The 14,989-nt window shown below is 40.7% G+C and overlaps 2 protein-coding genes across 3 annotated transcripts; both read right to left on the reverse strand.

The window, feature by feature from the left end:
- Window positions 1–27: 27 nt before the first annotated feature.
- Window positions 28–5,618, reverse strand: gba1 (glucosylceramidase beta 1). Of its 2 annotated transcripts, XM_086037663.1 has the most exons (12): window positions 5,287–5,618; window positions 5,025–5,216; window positions 4,631–4,777; window positions 4,311–4,444; window positions 3,732–3,904; window positions 3,564–3,653; window positions 3,342–3,489; window positions 2,418–2,642; window positions 2,162–2,325; window positions 1,966–2,082; window positions 1,001–1,142; window positions 28–922 (listed from the first exon to the last, which is right to left on the reverse strand). In XM_086037663.1, the coding sequence occupies exons 1-11, from the start codon at window positions 5,393–5,395 to the stop codon at window positions 1,025–1,027; spliced, it is 1,617 nt and encodes a 538-aa protein (XP_085893789.1). In that variant the 5' UTR covers window positions 5,396–5,618; the 3' UTR covers window positions 28–922; window positions 1,001–1,024. The 2 variants fall into 2 exon arrangements, with proteins under 2 accessions (XP_085893789.1, XP_085893788.1); XM_086037662.1 differs by having other exon boundaries at window positions 28–1,142.
- Window positions 5,619–6,042: 424 nt separating this feature from the next.
- dap3 (death associated protein 3) lies at window positions 6,043–11,322 on the reverse strand. The gene is made up of 12 exons (XM_086037975.1): window positions 10,930–11,322; window positions 10,008–10,121; window positions 9,796–9,897; window positions 9,600–9,708; window positions 9,419–9,511; window positions 8,411–8,541; window positions 7,326–7,406; window positions 7,081–7,245; window positions 6,951–7,010; window positions 6,793–6,882; window positions 6,349–6,466; window positions 6,043–6,267 (listed from the first exon to the last, which is right to left on the reverse strand). The coding sequence occupies exons 1-12, from the start codon at window positions 10,966–10,968 to the stop codon at window positions 6,182–6,184; spliced, it is 1,188 nt and encodes a 395-aa protein (XP_085894101.1). The 5' UTR covers window positions 10,969–11,322; the 3' UTR covers window positions 6,043–6,181.
- Window positions 11,323–14,989: the final 3,667 nt, after the last annotated feature.

The raw sequence follows: 14,989 nt of genomic DNA on the forward strand, positions 1-14,989 counted from the left end.
TTTGTCTCTCACAAAGTCAACTTGGACTGGGCAGGACTTTTTTTTAATTTGAAATTAAACAGTAATACATTTCATCATGTACAAAGTGCGTGCGTCAAAAGCAGTAACATGGATAGAGCTTTCCGGGAAAAAGATGTACCGGTATTTGCATGTCAAAAGAATCCTTGGAGCAAATTTAGAAACCAGTTAGGCAATAAGATGTTCTCATATCACTTTTGCACTTGTAATATTACAGTTTTGTTATCATTTTGGGGGCATTTTCCTTGCAGTAATACTTCTCTCAACCTTTTTCAGGGAAATTATGACCATAATATCCAAAAATGTTCTTGGAAATTTCTCATTTTTTCCCCCAAAATTGCAAAAATTCTCTCTTTAATGTCAAGACATTTCCTCGCAAAATCACAAATTTTGCATATTGCATTTTGTGTTACAACTTTCTCATAAACTTTCTTGTAATATTACTTCTCCCATATCACAACCTTTTGCTTACAAAATGATGGCTCTTACATTTAAATGTAAAAGTTTTTCATCAACACATGACAATTTGCATTCTTCCAAAATTACGACACCTCATATTTGGACTTTTTTTTCTTGATTTAAACTTCATTCTCATTGAAACTTTTTTGTAATATTTCTATAAAACAATTAGTGCATCCATACTCATAAGTCCTATTCTTTTTTTTTTCCTAGTATTACAACTTTGTCCATAAGGTTGCAACCTTTTTCTTGCACTTTTACACATTTATTCTCACATTTACTTTACTTGCAACCATCTCAACATTTTTTCCTGAGGTAAAATCTTATTGCAATGATATTAAAATGTTTATCATGCAAGATTTTTTTTGTCTTTATCCGGGTCATACTTCAGTGTTCTTGTAGCTGTTTTGGGCTCTTTTCAGTATGCCTGTAATATACATCACTTCTGTAGGAAGTGTGAGAACATTAAATGTTTTATCGCAATTAAAAAAAAAAAGTTCTCAACTGCCAAGTTAAGGCTTACCTGCATGTGAACAGCAAAAACATATTACATATTTAATCCCTGCGTGTACCAAGCAAGCGTGAGAAAGGAATGGGGCGGTGCCGTGGAGGGGATGTAGCCCACCAATGGGTCCCACACCTCAAACTGGATGGCTGATGATGACCTAAACAACACACACACATTACAAGTAACACTCACTCACTTACACGCATAGAGTGGAACCTCCAAAGTTAAACACAAACCGTTCTGTGATACTTGTTGACTTCCAAGTTGTTCTACAAACTCCGATTCCTATGGGGATGCCAAGCCACATTCTGCACATGTTACAACAGAGTGGCTTCGTAATAAAAGAATGCGAGTACTACACTGGTCTGCCAGTAGTCCAAACCGGTGTGTGGAGCGTTATGAAGTGCAAAATTTGAGAACGGAGACCCCGAACTGTTGAGCGACTGAAGTCGTACATCAAGCAAGAAGGGAATTCCACCTACAAATCTTCAGTGTCCTCATTTTCCAAATTCCTATTGAGTGCCGTTAAAAGGAAAGGTGACGTAAAAGTGCTAAACATGCCGAGCAATACCGTTAATCAGTTTGAACATTAAATATATTGTTTTTGTAGTGTATTCATCTGAATATACAAGCAAGTATTTTTAAATACCTGACAGACATCTATAGCATCTGCAGAGGTGGGTAATCCAGGTCCAGAAAGTAAAAACCCTGCCATAGTTTGGCTTCAGCCACAGGTGCTTCTACTCAACCGGCAGGTAAACGAGCTCAGTTGATTAGAGGCACCTGTGGCTAAAGCCGAACTGTGGCAGGGTTTTGACTTTCTGGACCTGGATTACCCAACTCTGAGCATCAAACATTGTTAGCATTAAACTAAACATAAGCTAAGCTATTTGATTGTTTTAAGTCGTAGTTTTCTATGCATTAGGTTTAAACTTGAAAGTCGAACTGCGAATATGCGGTCGTTCACTGCATCATACAACCTGTTGAGGACGATGAGCACCACAACGCCGTCCGGTCGGATGAAGGCAGAGAATTCGAGGTTTGTTTCCTCACTGGCGGACAAACCGACTCTCTGAGAGCCCTCACACAGGAGCTTACTATGCCCGAATAAAAATGTAAAAAAAAGATTAATCTGAGTGCAGTTTGAAAATATGCGGTTAAATTCCGCCTTACTACCTGAAGTGGGCCAATGCGTAGAAGGTTGGCTGTTTGTAGAAGACGTCACGCTTGGCGTCAACTATGACGGGACTGTCCACGAAGTTCTTCACCCAGTTGGGCCCGCCGGTCTGATCCAGCGCCAGGTTCCAGTCGGTCCAGCCAGTCACGTAATGATTTAAATCCTGAACATGAAGTAGTAAATAAACTTGCCCCGGCTTGCGTTGACAGCCTACGGGCCTGCTGACTCATAGTCCCGGAACATCCGCCATCCTACCTCTAAGATATCATGCGCATATTGTTCGGCCCTCTGCCAGCTGCCCAGTTTCACCCCCTGTTCCGGCGGCTTCCAGCCTGCGCAGGCCTCAGTGCCAAACAGGTAATACTCCGGGTACAGCTCGTGGGTGGTTCCCAGTGTAGGTCCAGCGGGGGCCAGGCCGTCCAAGTACCAGTGCACCGCCACCCCGTGGATGTATCGGCTTGCGTGGATGTCGCTTAGCACCTGGTGGGAGTCACATCACAAGTCTTTAGCAATATATTTTTTTTTTATTATACTTATCGTAACAGATTTCCCATACATATCTACCAGATTTTTCAGTGAGGATCATTTCATTTTTCTCAGTACGTTTTCCCCCTCAATTACAACTTCCTGGTTTTCACATTCAATTTTCTTTTTTGGATATGTTTTGGAATGTAGGGGAGTGCCTTGGAGCACATGAATGGCTTTGAGAAGGGAGCAGCCTCTGCTGTCTATCAAATAAAAAATATTATCCTATTTCCTCATACAGCGATGCTTTGCGATACAAATTTCATTTGTTCAAAATTTGGACTCAAAACATTTGTATCTCAAATCATCTTTCTCCAGTGAAATGAATGGAAATGCACTGAATTCGTTCCAGAATACCTAAAGAAAAAAAAACAACATAAATGTGTCACTGCTTTTTTGATAAGAAAAATACCACTCTGTAAAATTTTACTTTTTAAAAATTTAATTAAAGAAATCAAAGAAAAAGAAAGAAATCACATTTTTTTCAAGAATTGGTTGTATGCAGGCCCCCTAGTCATTCAGACATTTAATCAGACTAATCTGATTAATATAGACTTCAGCTTTCCAGATGCCATGATCTCATCTACCTATCTATTCCAACAATGCCACTGCATCCTAAGACAGGATAAAAATTGTCCACCGTGACGCACTCACCACTTTGGCCCACTGAGGCAGCAGCAGGCGGTTGTCGTCCAGGATGAGGATGTGAGTGCGTGGAAAAGACGAAGCGTGTAGGGCGGGGCCCAGGTCCAAAGCCACCCAGTCTCTCTGCTCCTCGGGAGTGAAGCCCAGCGCCTGGAAACTGCACGGAGAAAAACATGCTGTCTCTCAATCTATCGATATGATCATTTTAATATCCTGTGTTGAAGAGAACACCTGTAGTTTGCAATTTGTCCTGCTGTAGGTTCATTCCCTGTTGTCACAGCCCAAAACGTCAAGTTATACTTTGCGTATTCCTCAAGGAATCTGAGAGGGGCAAATAGTAACAATCGGAATGCAATAATGCATGATCTCATAACAACATACTGTATCTACATGAATCACCTTATGTAGTACTGAGCCCAACTTTTATGCTCCTTTCCACCAGGTTTTCCTTTCAGGGAGCCTTTTCCAATGAGCGCATCGTTTGTCTTCATCCAGGCGGGGGCGCTCCAGGCACTGGCCAGCAGAGACAAGGCTTGAGGAGCCATGGCCTGAGCTCTATGCAGCAGAGGGATCTGACAACAACGCAGCTTCAGACTTATAGAAAGTGGGAGTCAGCACACAGCTGCCAACATTTAAAGTGCCTCTGATTAACCCTAAAGAAAGTTCAGATGTTCTAGTAGGCTTTTCCTGAAATGTTTCAGCTTCCACATCATCTGTGTTCAGGAGAAGGGTACACGATCTTCAAGGGATTACAATATACCATGAAACACGGTGAAGTTCAGTCATAATCAAGTATGGAAAATATGACACAAGAGTGACATTACCAAAAATTGGAAGTCCCTCCAACATTGATGAAAAGATCCGGAAAAAGTGGTCAGGAAGGATGCCGATAGCAACATTGAAGCCGTCTTTCTGTGTATGTGTCTATCTTTCTCTCCCTCTGCGTTTGTGTCTCGGTTTGTCTGTGTGTTTCCTAACCTTCATGTATACATCTTCAGGGGCCAGAGTGAAATTGTGCAGGCTGTAGTCATCCCGCGTGTCAGCGTATGTGTACAGACGTGTGGAGAAGTCACAGCTGGCCATGGGCACGCGCACCACAGTGTAACCTATGCCTGCCAAACACAAAGCAATTACACATAACTTTCTTCTTTTTTACATGCTAAAGGTGTTTCCAATATTTTCATTACCTCTGCATATTGTTAGATGAATACCTCTCTGACAGTGTCAATCAAAACTGAGTATTATCTTGGTTGTTGTTGTTTTTGAACATCTCTTGTATTTCATCAGATGTGATGTACCTTCTTTAGAGAAGTACTGTCTCAGCAGTTGGTCTTGTGCTCCAGCGGAAAGCGACAGGATGTTCAGTGCTGCTGCGTCTGTCATCGCTCCACCAAATCCTCTCATCTTCTGGTACTTCTTGTGCTGAAGCAAAATCAGTCTGAGGCCTGAGGGAGACACGTGACACAGTGTATGATCAGCACACCACCTGCCTGTACTAAGACAGAAGACGAATTAAAAATTACATGTTGGTTTGTTTAGTGTGATGCATCCACGTAGACAGTAATACATATACTTGCTTTCAAATGACAGCAATATAACATAAATGCTACAGGAATTAATTGTAAAAAGTCTTTGTAGACACCCTGTTTATTATATTTTAGAAATGACTTATCCACACTTTATGACACTCACCAGCACCGGTTGTGTTGGGTCGGACTGGACCTTGGCTGTCGTCTAACCGGCTTCCGGCCATGCTGCTCAGGTAGGAGATGTAATGACCCAACAGTGGAAGAGAAACGGTGCCCAAGGTGTCGCAGTACGTGGAGTTACACTCACACACCACCGAGTCATGGCCGAAGCTTCTGGCGACACACTTGCTGCGTTCTTGTGAGACGTGAGAAGACACAGAATATTGACATATTGACATCAACCTAAACGAGGTTGTGTATGTTACCTGTGGAGAAGGTCGTTGCTTTTGTGTGGAAAGAGGCTGCTAGCAAAACTGCCCAATGCAATGACAGAAACATTTTGGATAGGCAAACTTTCAACCTCTCGTCGGGCATTACGAGTCAAGAAATTACATTCAACCACTAGTATACGAGTCAATACGACCGCATATTAACTGTGTCATTTAAGCGAAATTTATACAAGCTTCTTTCCCTTTACTTAGTGTAAAAATGTGCCCCGTCTATAATTCGGTTGGTTTGAATAGAAGCTTACGGCTTGTTTTGAGGAAGTAAGACAATTGATCTCTCGCGTGGTGTGCAAAAGTCCCGGATGTGCCACTCGTGGGTGCTGTTATAAACCGCGTGAAGTACCAAAGACGTGCCAGTTGGGGGTGCTGTTTGATCAAGATAGCAAATAGAAAGTTAATTGTTTCTTTTTCGCTCCACCTAAAGTACATTCAGAAGAGGAATGGAAATGAATTTTTAGCATAATAAAAATAATTATTTTCAGCATGCGGACAACCCATTCTGCTGACTCATGAAAATACAAATAATTAATTGGGCATTTTATCCATCTATTCATCTTTCAATGCGCTTCCTCTTCTGCATTTCGGGTGAGCTGAAGTCTATCCCAGCTGACTGGAAAGAGGCGAGGTACACCCAGGTCTAGTCACCAGTCAATCGCAGGGGACGTATGGACCATTCACACTCGCATTCACTTTCAGAAAAGCAAGATCAACACATCTTGAATTAAAAAAAGAAACTTGGATTTTTAAACATTTATTTAGCAAACATGGTGAATGAATAATTTACAGATACATATTATAGACATGAATATTGAGTTTCTGCATTTCTACTTGCACAGATATTTGTGTGTGACATGAGTGGTTGCTGTCTGAGACTTTATAGGAACGCGCAAATTCTGTCCATTAATGACGGATTCCTGTCAGTCATGAAGATGATCTCTTTCTTGCCCTCTTCTGTCCGGCCTGAAGAGGAAAGGTCATATAAGCATTACATACACATGGTTGTATTTCAGAAGAAACATCCTCCATAGGAGTGACTCTTACTCATTGGATGCTGCAGCCAGTTGCGGTCCATGTAGTAGAGATAGCAGCTCTCAAACTCTTTCTCACTGTAGTAGGGCACGGACACTGGGATAAATGGGTCCATGTTGTCAAAGCCCCTCTAAATGAGAAATGGATAGAATTTAGCATCACAGACTTCAAATCTTCTATCTGCAGCTGAGAGTAACCCTCTCGAACGAAACATTCAAATTCCTACACAAGTAAAAATGCAACAAGGTTTGAGACATATACTAAACAGGTATAATTATTAAATATTGGTTAAAAACACTGCAGAACAAATATTTGGACAATTACGTACATTGAAGTGTGATTGAAAAAAAGGTTGTGGAACTTGACAACATCCTCAAAAGTGCAAACGAAGTGCAGTGGGTAAATGCTTCAAGGTAGCAACTTCATGAGCAAAGAATCACACGGGTGAACCCTGACCTCTCCGAGAAGCTCTTGGGGCAAGTAGGCCAATTTGGGCGGGTACACAGCCCCCGTATGAGACAGAGTGGTGATGATGGCGCCTCCCGTCTGAAACAAGAAGCTCAAGTAATAAAAAGGGAAGAAAATATGAGACACTTTTTGCATGTTCTTCTCACCCAGTCGTTCCTCATCATCTTCCTCAGGTTGTATATCAGCGTCAGCTCCTCTGGATCCACCTAGTGACAAACACAAACATGTGAGGACGTAGCTGCAAAGGCGGCGTGATGCTTTGATAGATTTACTCACTTCGCTCTTGTCCTCCTTTTTGATACTTGACTTGGACCACAGGGCGTTGACGCCGTCCACAGCCACGGCCAGGCGGAAGTCACAGCCCGGCTGCCCGCTCTGCTGCCTCAGCTCCTTCATCAGCACTCCCACCACATCGCTGCTGCTCTTCACGCGGGCGATGCCCTGGCATGCAAACGTGTGAAATTTGAGTACAACAATCACCCCACTGCAGTGGATAAAAAGAGAGGCTGAAAAATAACAACCTGATCCACCAGCTCGCCAAGAGGGCTTCCCTCCTCGGTGAGCTCTCTCTTCGTCCACACATAGCGCTGCTTTGTCTTTATCTGGAGACGAAAGAGTAAACGTTTGATTATATTTTGATGTGACTACCTCCACGAGACGTGTGTAGTGTTACAGCAGCTTTTAAATTTTAAACTTTACACCTGAATTGCTGCTATAAAAAAATCATGCTGGACTAGTAGCATTGCTATCCCTTAAAAAGCATTTACCTACCTTTCACATGCGTTTAAGTTTGAGTTGAAAAACAAATGTGTTTTTTTTTAGCTTAAAAAATGCATTTTTATAATATAAATTTAGAGATTTTAAGGGAATTGGTATTTTCTAGCCACAAAAGCAGACTGTGACAAGCTATTTTCAGTATTTTTTTTTTACGCTAAAAGTTTGTCAAAAATGGTTTCCTCAAAAATTATCTAAAAGAAAAAAGAAAAGGATGACTATCATTAATATCTGGAATACAAATGTCATGACTGAAATTTTTGTTTATATACTTATTTATTCCCCCCCCCCAGTTTTTCATGCAAAACTAATATTTTATGTTTAGCAGACTTTTTTGAAGGATCTTTTTCGAATAGCATTTGAAGTGCAAATTTCAAGAATAACACACATTTAAAATGAATAGCTTAATGAACACTGAACATTTCTAAGGCGGAATTTTTGATACAGCTCCTGTATTGAATTCAGTTGCAGGTGTACCTAATGGAAGTGTCTGCCGAGTGTGCCATGTGCTGTCCAAGCGTATGCTCTATTTTCTATTTAAGACAGAAAGACATCGTCTGGACACCAATGATTATATTTTAATTTAGCCAAGTAGATTATAAAGTGCCAAAGCTTAATGACTCCCATTTATGTCTCATTAAATAATTAAACCCATCATGGCTTGCAGCTGCCGGCAAGCGCCTGCTGCTTTATGTGCATCGGCATGTAACCCGACCTGCTGTGACGATACATCGAAGCCTCATTTACTGTCTACGCATGTCTTGTTAGTTACTGCTTGATGTGAATGCCGTCTTATATCACACAGCTATTTAATATAACATTTTGCTTCTACCTTAGACAGGAAGGGTTCGTTGGTGATTTTGAAGTTGCGCAACCACTCGGTGGCTTGTAAAGGCTGGTCAAAGCGAGAAGCATTGAAGGACGAAGGCAGAAGCTCTTTGCAGTTCTTCACCCAGGTGTGAGCTACATGGAGAAAAAAAAAATTAGCAATCAATCGATGACTTGCGGTTTATTTTCTCAGACTGTTCTTAACTGTTTTCATGCAACAGTCATATTGAGCAGAATAAATTTCGGTGGAGCTGTGACATTGCTTTAACTATAAAGATATTAGTGCCACCCTGAAAAGAAAACATTTATTCAGGGGTTTTCCTGCATTCAAAATTGAGAGAATTGAAACATATTCGACTTTAGGGGGGCGCCGTCGTGACCTCCGAAAGCGTTTCCAATAGGAGAGGGGCTGGTAAGCGATACACTGATATTTTGGCGGACTTATTTACAAGTCACGGCATGAGGAAAATGGAGGAACCTTCATAAATAAAGTGCATTTACTGTGTTAACACTGAAAAATACATCTTGTCTCCTCTTGATTTCCTTTCTAAAATGAGCAAAGACTGGGCTTTCTTTTGTAACAATGAAAGTTTCATTTTGTAAATCAGTAGGAAAAGCTTCACTTTTTACTTCCTACAGTTTAAAAAATGTAGTTCTAGTGTTAAAAAATGAATGCTTTAACATGATAATAGTTATTCTTAGTGGAACTGTTCATTTGAATTATGTTCCCTGCAAAAGAAAACGTCTGAGCCTGTTATTATACGACGAGGATGAAGGTAATATTTTTTTGAGAAAAAGAAAACATTTCTTTTGGCTGAAAATGCTCTATTTTCTAAAATTGTCTTCATTTTACGAGAAAAAAGCACCGGTAGCATCTTTTAGATAAAAGAGTAGTACTGTATGTTTTCAGAAACAAACAAAAAAAGTAGTACACTTGAGATTTAAATAATTTACACTGATGTCCTATTTTTTTTTTCCCTTGGGTGAAATGTCAACAATTTTTTAATCTCACCATCAGGTACATGCAGCACCAGCCATCCCTGCGTGTAGCAAAAGTGGACGGCGTGACAGAGAGACAATGTCTTGCCGCCGCCCTTTAATCCATCTGAACAAATCAATAAGGTTCATATACAGATGGAGACTGCCTTTTGTGTCTTGTCTTCGAGACTGTGTGATGAATTTGTCAAGGATACAGAACATATATCGCTGTGCGGGTTTGCTCATATCCGTTTCCTTCAGGTAGGAGATGACCTCCAGGGCGGGTTGCCTCACCATCACGGCTGCTTCAGTAAACGTCTTCACCTACACACAGTAAGCTCTCAGTGAAGACTTTTATGGTGGTTGGAAAAAACCTAAAAGATAATTGTGTCGATGTGTTAAAGAACAAACCTGCTTCTGATATCGTCGGGGGAGGCCATGAGGGAAGACAGTGCGGATGTGTGCAGGCGGTATAGTGTAAAACTGTCCAATGTGCTTCTCTGACTGACAAGCCTAACATGAGAGAAGTGGACGACTCAAAATCATGCAAATTCACACACAACATATGATGTTCGACACCACATGCTCATGCTGATATGTGGAGGAGAAGCAGCTTTACTTACTGGATCATTCTGCTGTGTTCTAAAGACTGAGAAGGGCTCAGGTTCTGGCTCAACCACTAAGGCTTCCTGCTGCTGGCCCAATCCACTTGTATGAAGCCACTGAACATGCGTCACCTACAAGACAATATTAAGAGAGATAGATTTGCTAGCTCGACTAGTGATTCTCAAAGCGAGTATCACAAGCTGAAAAGGGCTCTCTTCAGTGGTTTACACAACTAACTATTTATGGAGCACTTTAAAAACAATCATCACTACATACAAAGTGCTGTACATGAAGCAAATGAATCACTGATTTAAATACAAATAAAATATACATTTTTAAAACATGAAACACAATCAAACCTGACTGAAGCTAGTACCAATGCATACAGCCTGTTAACATTTTATTTTAAGAGTTTTTTTTTACTTTTCATGCAGGGTGCATTTTTCTTTACTTTGCAAGTGCAGTGTATTTTTAAGTACAGTTCAGTTGTATTGAACTTTCACTCTAAGTCCAATACAATTCATTTTCATTTAATCTTAAACTGTTTGTCATTCAGCATTTATTTTTAAACATTAAGCTTTTATTATTTTTTTTATTTACCTCCAACATATTCCAGTTTAATTTTTCAGTGCAGTTTTTACATATCCAATATTTAAGTACAGTGAGTCAAACAGACCGTACATAATTTTACTGTGGCTTACAATGACACAGCTACTTTTTTAAGAATAAAACCTCTGCCTCGTTGTTTTGATGAACACTGAGGCCCTACTGTGTTACTGTGTTTAAAATTGGCCATTGTGGTGGTACCTGGAGAGCCAAGCACTGTTTGAAGACAGAGAGATGGATGGATAGAAAGACAGATGGGTCACAGAATGAGAGACAAATATAACTTGGCAAATTGAAGCTTTACGCACTATAAAATCTTCTTTCCAAGCTTACCCTTTGCCGAAGCCTGAGGGACATTCTATGAAGAGCCATCTTCTGTAAAGTTGAGGATATAATACAAAATAAAAACTCTAATGTGTCCAAGACTAACTCTACAATGGCACTGTCCTGTCACCTTAGGTAAACACGTAGCAGTTAGCTATCTAGCTGGCTAGCAGGCTAGTAAGTTGCAGCCAACGCTATTATTTTGGAATCTACAAGCACACAAATACATTTATCAGCACGCCCTATCTTGAATATTGTTTATAATAATGCCCTCCGCCGTTTTACATTCCAGAATAACGTGGAAGCGAGACAGCACGCACGACTACGGTAGCAGTCAACGTGCAAGATAGGTCAGGGGCGCCGCCATCAAGCAGTCTGCCTGACAGGAAGTGACGTAACAAAACGCCAATCAGATCGCACCAGGCAAAACAACAGTAAAATTGAGTTGCATTTTGCATGAGCTCTTAGCCTATTTTCTTTATTGGAAATATTTGACCAGTTATAGAAAGTCGTTTTACAAGTACACTTATATTTGATGTTTTTTATTTTATTTTTGGGGGGTTTTATTTTATTTTTCTAATTTTATAGGTTCATTCACATTGTTAAGATACTTAAGATACTTGTGCTCAGCCTCTGTCAAATAACTTATTTGTTTGGTACACGAGTGCCTTAATTGTTTGTGCATAATTGTTCACTTGAAAAAAGACCCTTTACATGAGCAATCCAAGACTTCTCAAATAGCATTGTAGTGTAAAAATATTGTTTGGATGTCTGCATAAGAAGAATATCTTTTCTTTATCTAACTTTATTTAAAGAAGACGTAATGCTTCTTTATATTTGTTTTTTAACCGTTCCCAGTAATAACATGTCTGTGGCTTGCTCTCTTAGAACACCCCAAGGATAAAGAATTTTTTCAAGAGCATATTTTTTGCCATGCAGAAATTGGCTCATTTTAGGCGTAGCTAACTGCTTCATGCAGAGATTCAGCCACTCCTCATCTTGCTGCGCCCAGCTGTTTGTTTACAATACAAGATGAAGCATAACTCCACAAGCGAGTGCCCAAGTGAAGATATTTTTATGGTGCAATGGCACATGCCAAACACAAGCACTCTTTCCCACCTTCCTTCCCAACAACTTCTCAGAGTAATCAAGTAAGTGCTACATGCAATGTACTTGAAGCCCCCACTTGCTAATAAATTCTTCATTTCTGAAGATACCATTTCAACAAAAAGCCACCAAAGCACACTGATGATCAGTAAAGTGATGTGGTTCATGACACCACCACGCACAAATACCACTAGCCTTAAAGTGGTTCTTTTGTGCTCTATTTTCGCACAGCAAGCTCATCACGTCATTGGCTACGAAACTCAACATGGGCGTGGTTATGTTAATTAGCCCCACAGTTTCGTAACAGGACTCGTTCACAAAAACAGTTCTTAGACTTGCGCTGCTACTTGACTTGGATTTCCACAATCTTTTGTATTTCAAATTAGCAGGGCACTTTGTATGACCAACTTTTAAAAATCGTCTTCACTATCATCCATCGCCCTTCATATGCCTGTGCCAGCAGGACTGGACTTGAAACCACTTGCCCATTGTTGCTCCATATGGCCCGTATGATATTGGACATAATCTACTCATCATACCCACAACGCACCTACCCACTTACTTTTTTTGCCTTTCTTCCCTAATTCTTTCGCTTTCACGAGTCAAAATAAGTCTGCCTTCCCTTGTTAATTGCTGCCCTTCCCCTTTAATTTGCCTTTTTGATGTCACATGACTTCCTGTGGGGAAATATACACTATAACACAGCATGCTCCAACATCACTTTTATGCTTGCATTCATCTTGTAAACCATGAGGGTAAAAATGTTGGAAACTTTTTTGCATTCTTTTTTGGGCTTCTATTGATGTAGAAAATCTGTTAACCTGTTACCGGGTAATAGCTTGGAAGCTCTTCGTATATAAAGTGGATGTGAAAAGTCTACACACCGAGTAGGCTTTTCCGCGCCCACTTATGCCACGTTGTCAGTTATTGTTTTTTTACTTCCCTTTGAAAATATTTTTTATCAATTGCCTTGTACAGGTTATAGGTCACATTAATGATGGATTTTTTTTAATGATTAATCTTGTTCCCATTTTTCATTTATTTATTCATTCATTCATTCATTATCCATACCGCTTATCCTCACAAGGGTCGCGGGCGTGCTGGAGCCTATCCCAGCTGTCTTTGGGCAGTAGGCGGGGGACACCCTGAATTGGTTGCCAGCCAATCGCAGGGCACACAGAGACAAACATCCGCACTCACAATCACACCTAGGGGCAATTTAGACAGTCCAATCAACCTACCATGCATGTTTTTGGAATGTGGGAGGAAACCGGAGTACCCGGAGGAAACCCACGCAGGCACGGGGAGAACATGCAAACTCCACACAGGGTGGCCGGAGCCGGGATCGAACCCACGACCTCTGAACTGTGAGGCGGACGTGCTAACCAGTCGACTACCGTGCCGCCTTCATTTATTTATTTTATTTTAATTTTTTTTACAAAAAAAATAGCATTCCAACAGTGGTGTCTTGACTTTTTATATCCACTGTACTGTAGTACATGGTTAAGGCTATACAAATGTGCACTAATCTGTTTTAAAAGGTTACATTCCATAAGTAATTTAGACATTGTTGTTTGCAGGATGTTTCGGGGTCAGTGCACTCCGAATGAAAGAGTCGCAAGCACACAAAAGGTGGGAGGCGAGGCGATGGATGAAGATAAAACATTAAAAAAAATGTTGCCCCAGGGCCTCTTGATGCGTTAGTTAATCCTCTATGCAAAGTTGGATTACCAAGCAGGCCAAGCAGGGAAAACTGCCCCAGATACCAGAGCCCCGAGTCGGCATCTTTTGCAGTCATCAAATTAATACATATCCTCCCACAAGAGCGCAATATCACCATCAGAGATAACAGTTGAGCGATAATGTCCTGTATTGTCTGCTCGGGGATTGGGGAGGCTTTCGGCCCTGATTACTTACTTTTATGATTATAAACAATAATTGCATCGTATTACTCACAATGAGATAGGCTTTATTGATCCCCGAAGCAAAATTTGTGCATATCACTAGTTAAACTGATGATTTGGGTTTTGCTTTATTGTCTGGCCTGCTCAGTTTGGAATTTGACCACAATATTAATGGAAATACACCTCAAAGTGGCACAAAACTTGGAACTTGGACTAAAGTCATTTCAGTGAGCCGGGAGGGATTTACTGTTTAGTGCAACACAAATCAGGACCAGACTTAAAATTACGCCCTCATTCATTCATTTAAGTTTCGGCTGAGAGTCTCATTGTTTAGAATAATAACAGTGCTCAAAATATTTTCCCATCGTCTCAACTGCCCTCACGACTTCCCTTGCTACATCTACTGATTCAACCTTCTCTTAGCTCTCTCTCTCCCTCTAGATCTCTTGCCTGGCAGCTCCATCCTCATCATCCTCCTTCAAATATATAGTACTCACTATCTCTCCCTCCGATGAGCTCATTTCTAATCCTGTCTAACCGAGTCACTCCTAAAGAGAATCTCAACATCTTCATGTCCGCCACCTCCAGCGCTGCCTCCTGTCGTCTCTTCAGTGCCACGTCACTAAGCCTTACATCATGGCTGACCTCACCACTGTTGAATAAACCTTTCCCTTCATCCTAGCAGAGACTCTTCTATCACATAATAAGTATGACACTTTCCTCCACCTGCTCAAACCTTCTGGCATCTGTTTATTTACGTCATTTCCACACTAATCATTACCCTGGACTGTTAACTTTAAGTATTTTAATTCCGTCACCCTTTCTATCTCTTATTAATTTTAATTAGCAACTAGCAACAAAGTCATATGGAAACACTGGGTGCTACAGCGCAATATTGTCTATTGGCGGCACCTGAAAACGGACATAGCCTACTGTTCATTTGCTTTCACCGACAAGGCAGAGAGAGAGACAGAGGGAGAAGAAATAATTTTCCAGGACAACTCAAGCTTTTGCAGGACAATTTATTATTCTTATTTTTTAATTTTCCATGTGTTTTC

The sequence above is a fragment of the Filicampus tigris genome, chromosome 8, assembly GCF_054856515.1.
Source record: "Filicampus tigris isolate MCC_2025a chromosome 8, RoL_Ftig_1.0, whole genome shotgun sequence".
NCBI lineage: Eukaryota > Metazoa > Chordata > Actinopteri > Syngnathiformes > Syngnathidae > Filicampus > Filicampus tigris.

Coding starts and splice junctions, on each gene's coding strand:
- gba1 (XM_086037663.1), bottom strand. CDS start 5,395: ATGCCCGACGAGAGGTTGAAAGTTTGCCTATCCAAAATGTTTCTGTCA. Junction 2,083..2,161: donor TACGCATTGGCCCACTTCAG/GTAGTAAGGCGG, acceptor ATTCGGGCATAG/TAAGCTCCTGTGTGAGGGCT. Junction 1,143..1,965: donor GTGCTCATCGTCCTCAACAG/GTTGTATGATGC, acceptor TGTGTTGTTTAG/GTCATCATCAGCCATCCAGT.
- dap3 (XM_086037975.1), bottom strand. CDS start 10,968: ATGGCTCTTCATAGAATGTCCCTCAGGCTTCGGCAAAGG. Junction 9,709..9,795: donor CCCGACGATATCAGAAGCAG/GTTTGTTCTTTA, acceptor TACTGTGTGTAG/GTGAAGACGTTTACTGAAGC. Junction 7,246..7,325: donor TTGGCGAGCTGGTGGATCAG/GTTGTTATTTTT, acceptor TTTGCATGCCAG/GGCATCGCCCGCGTGAAGAG.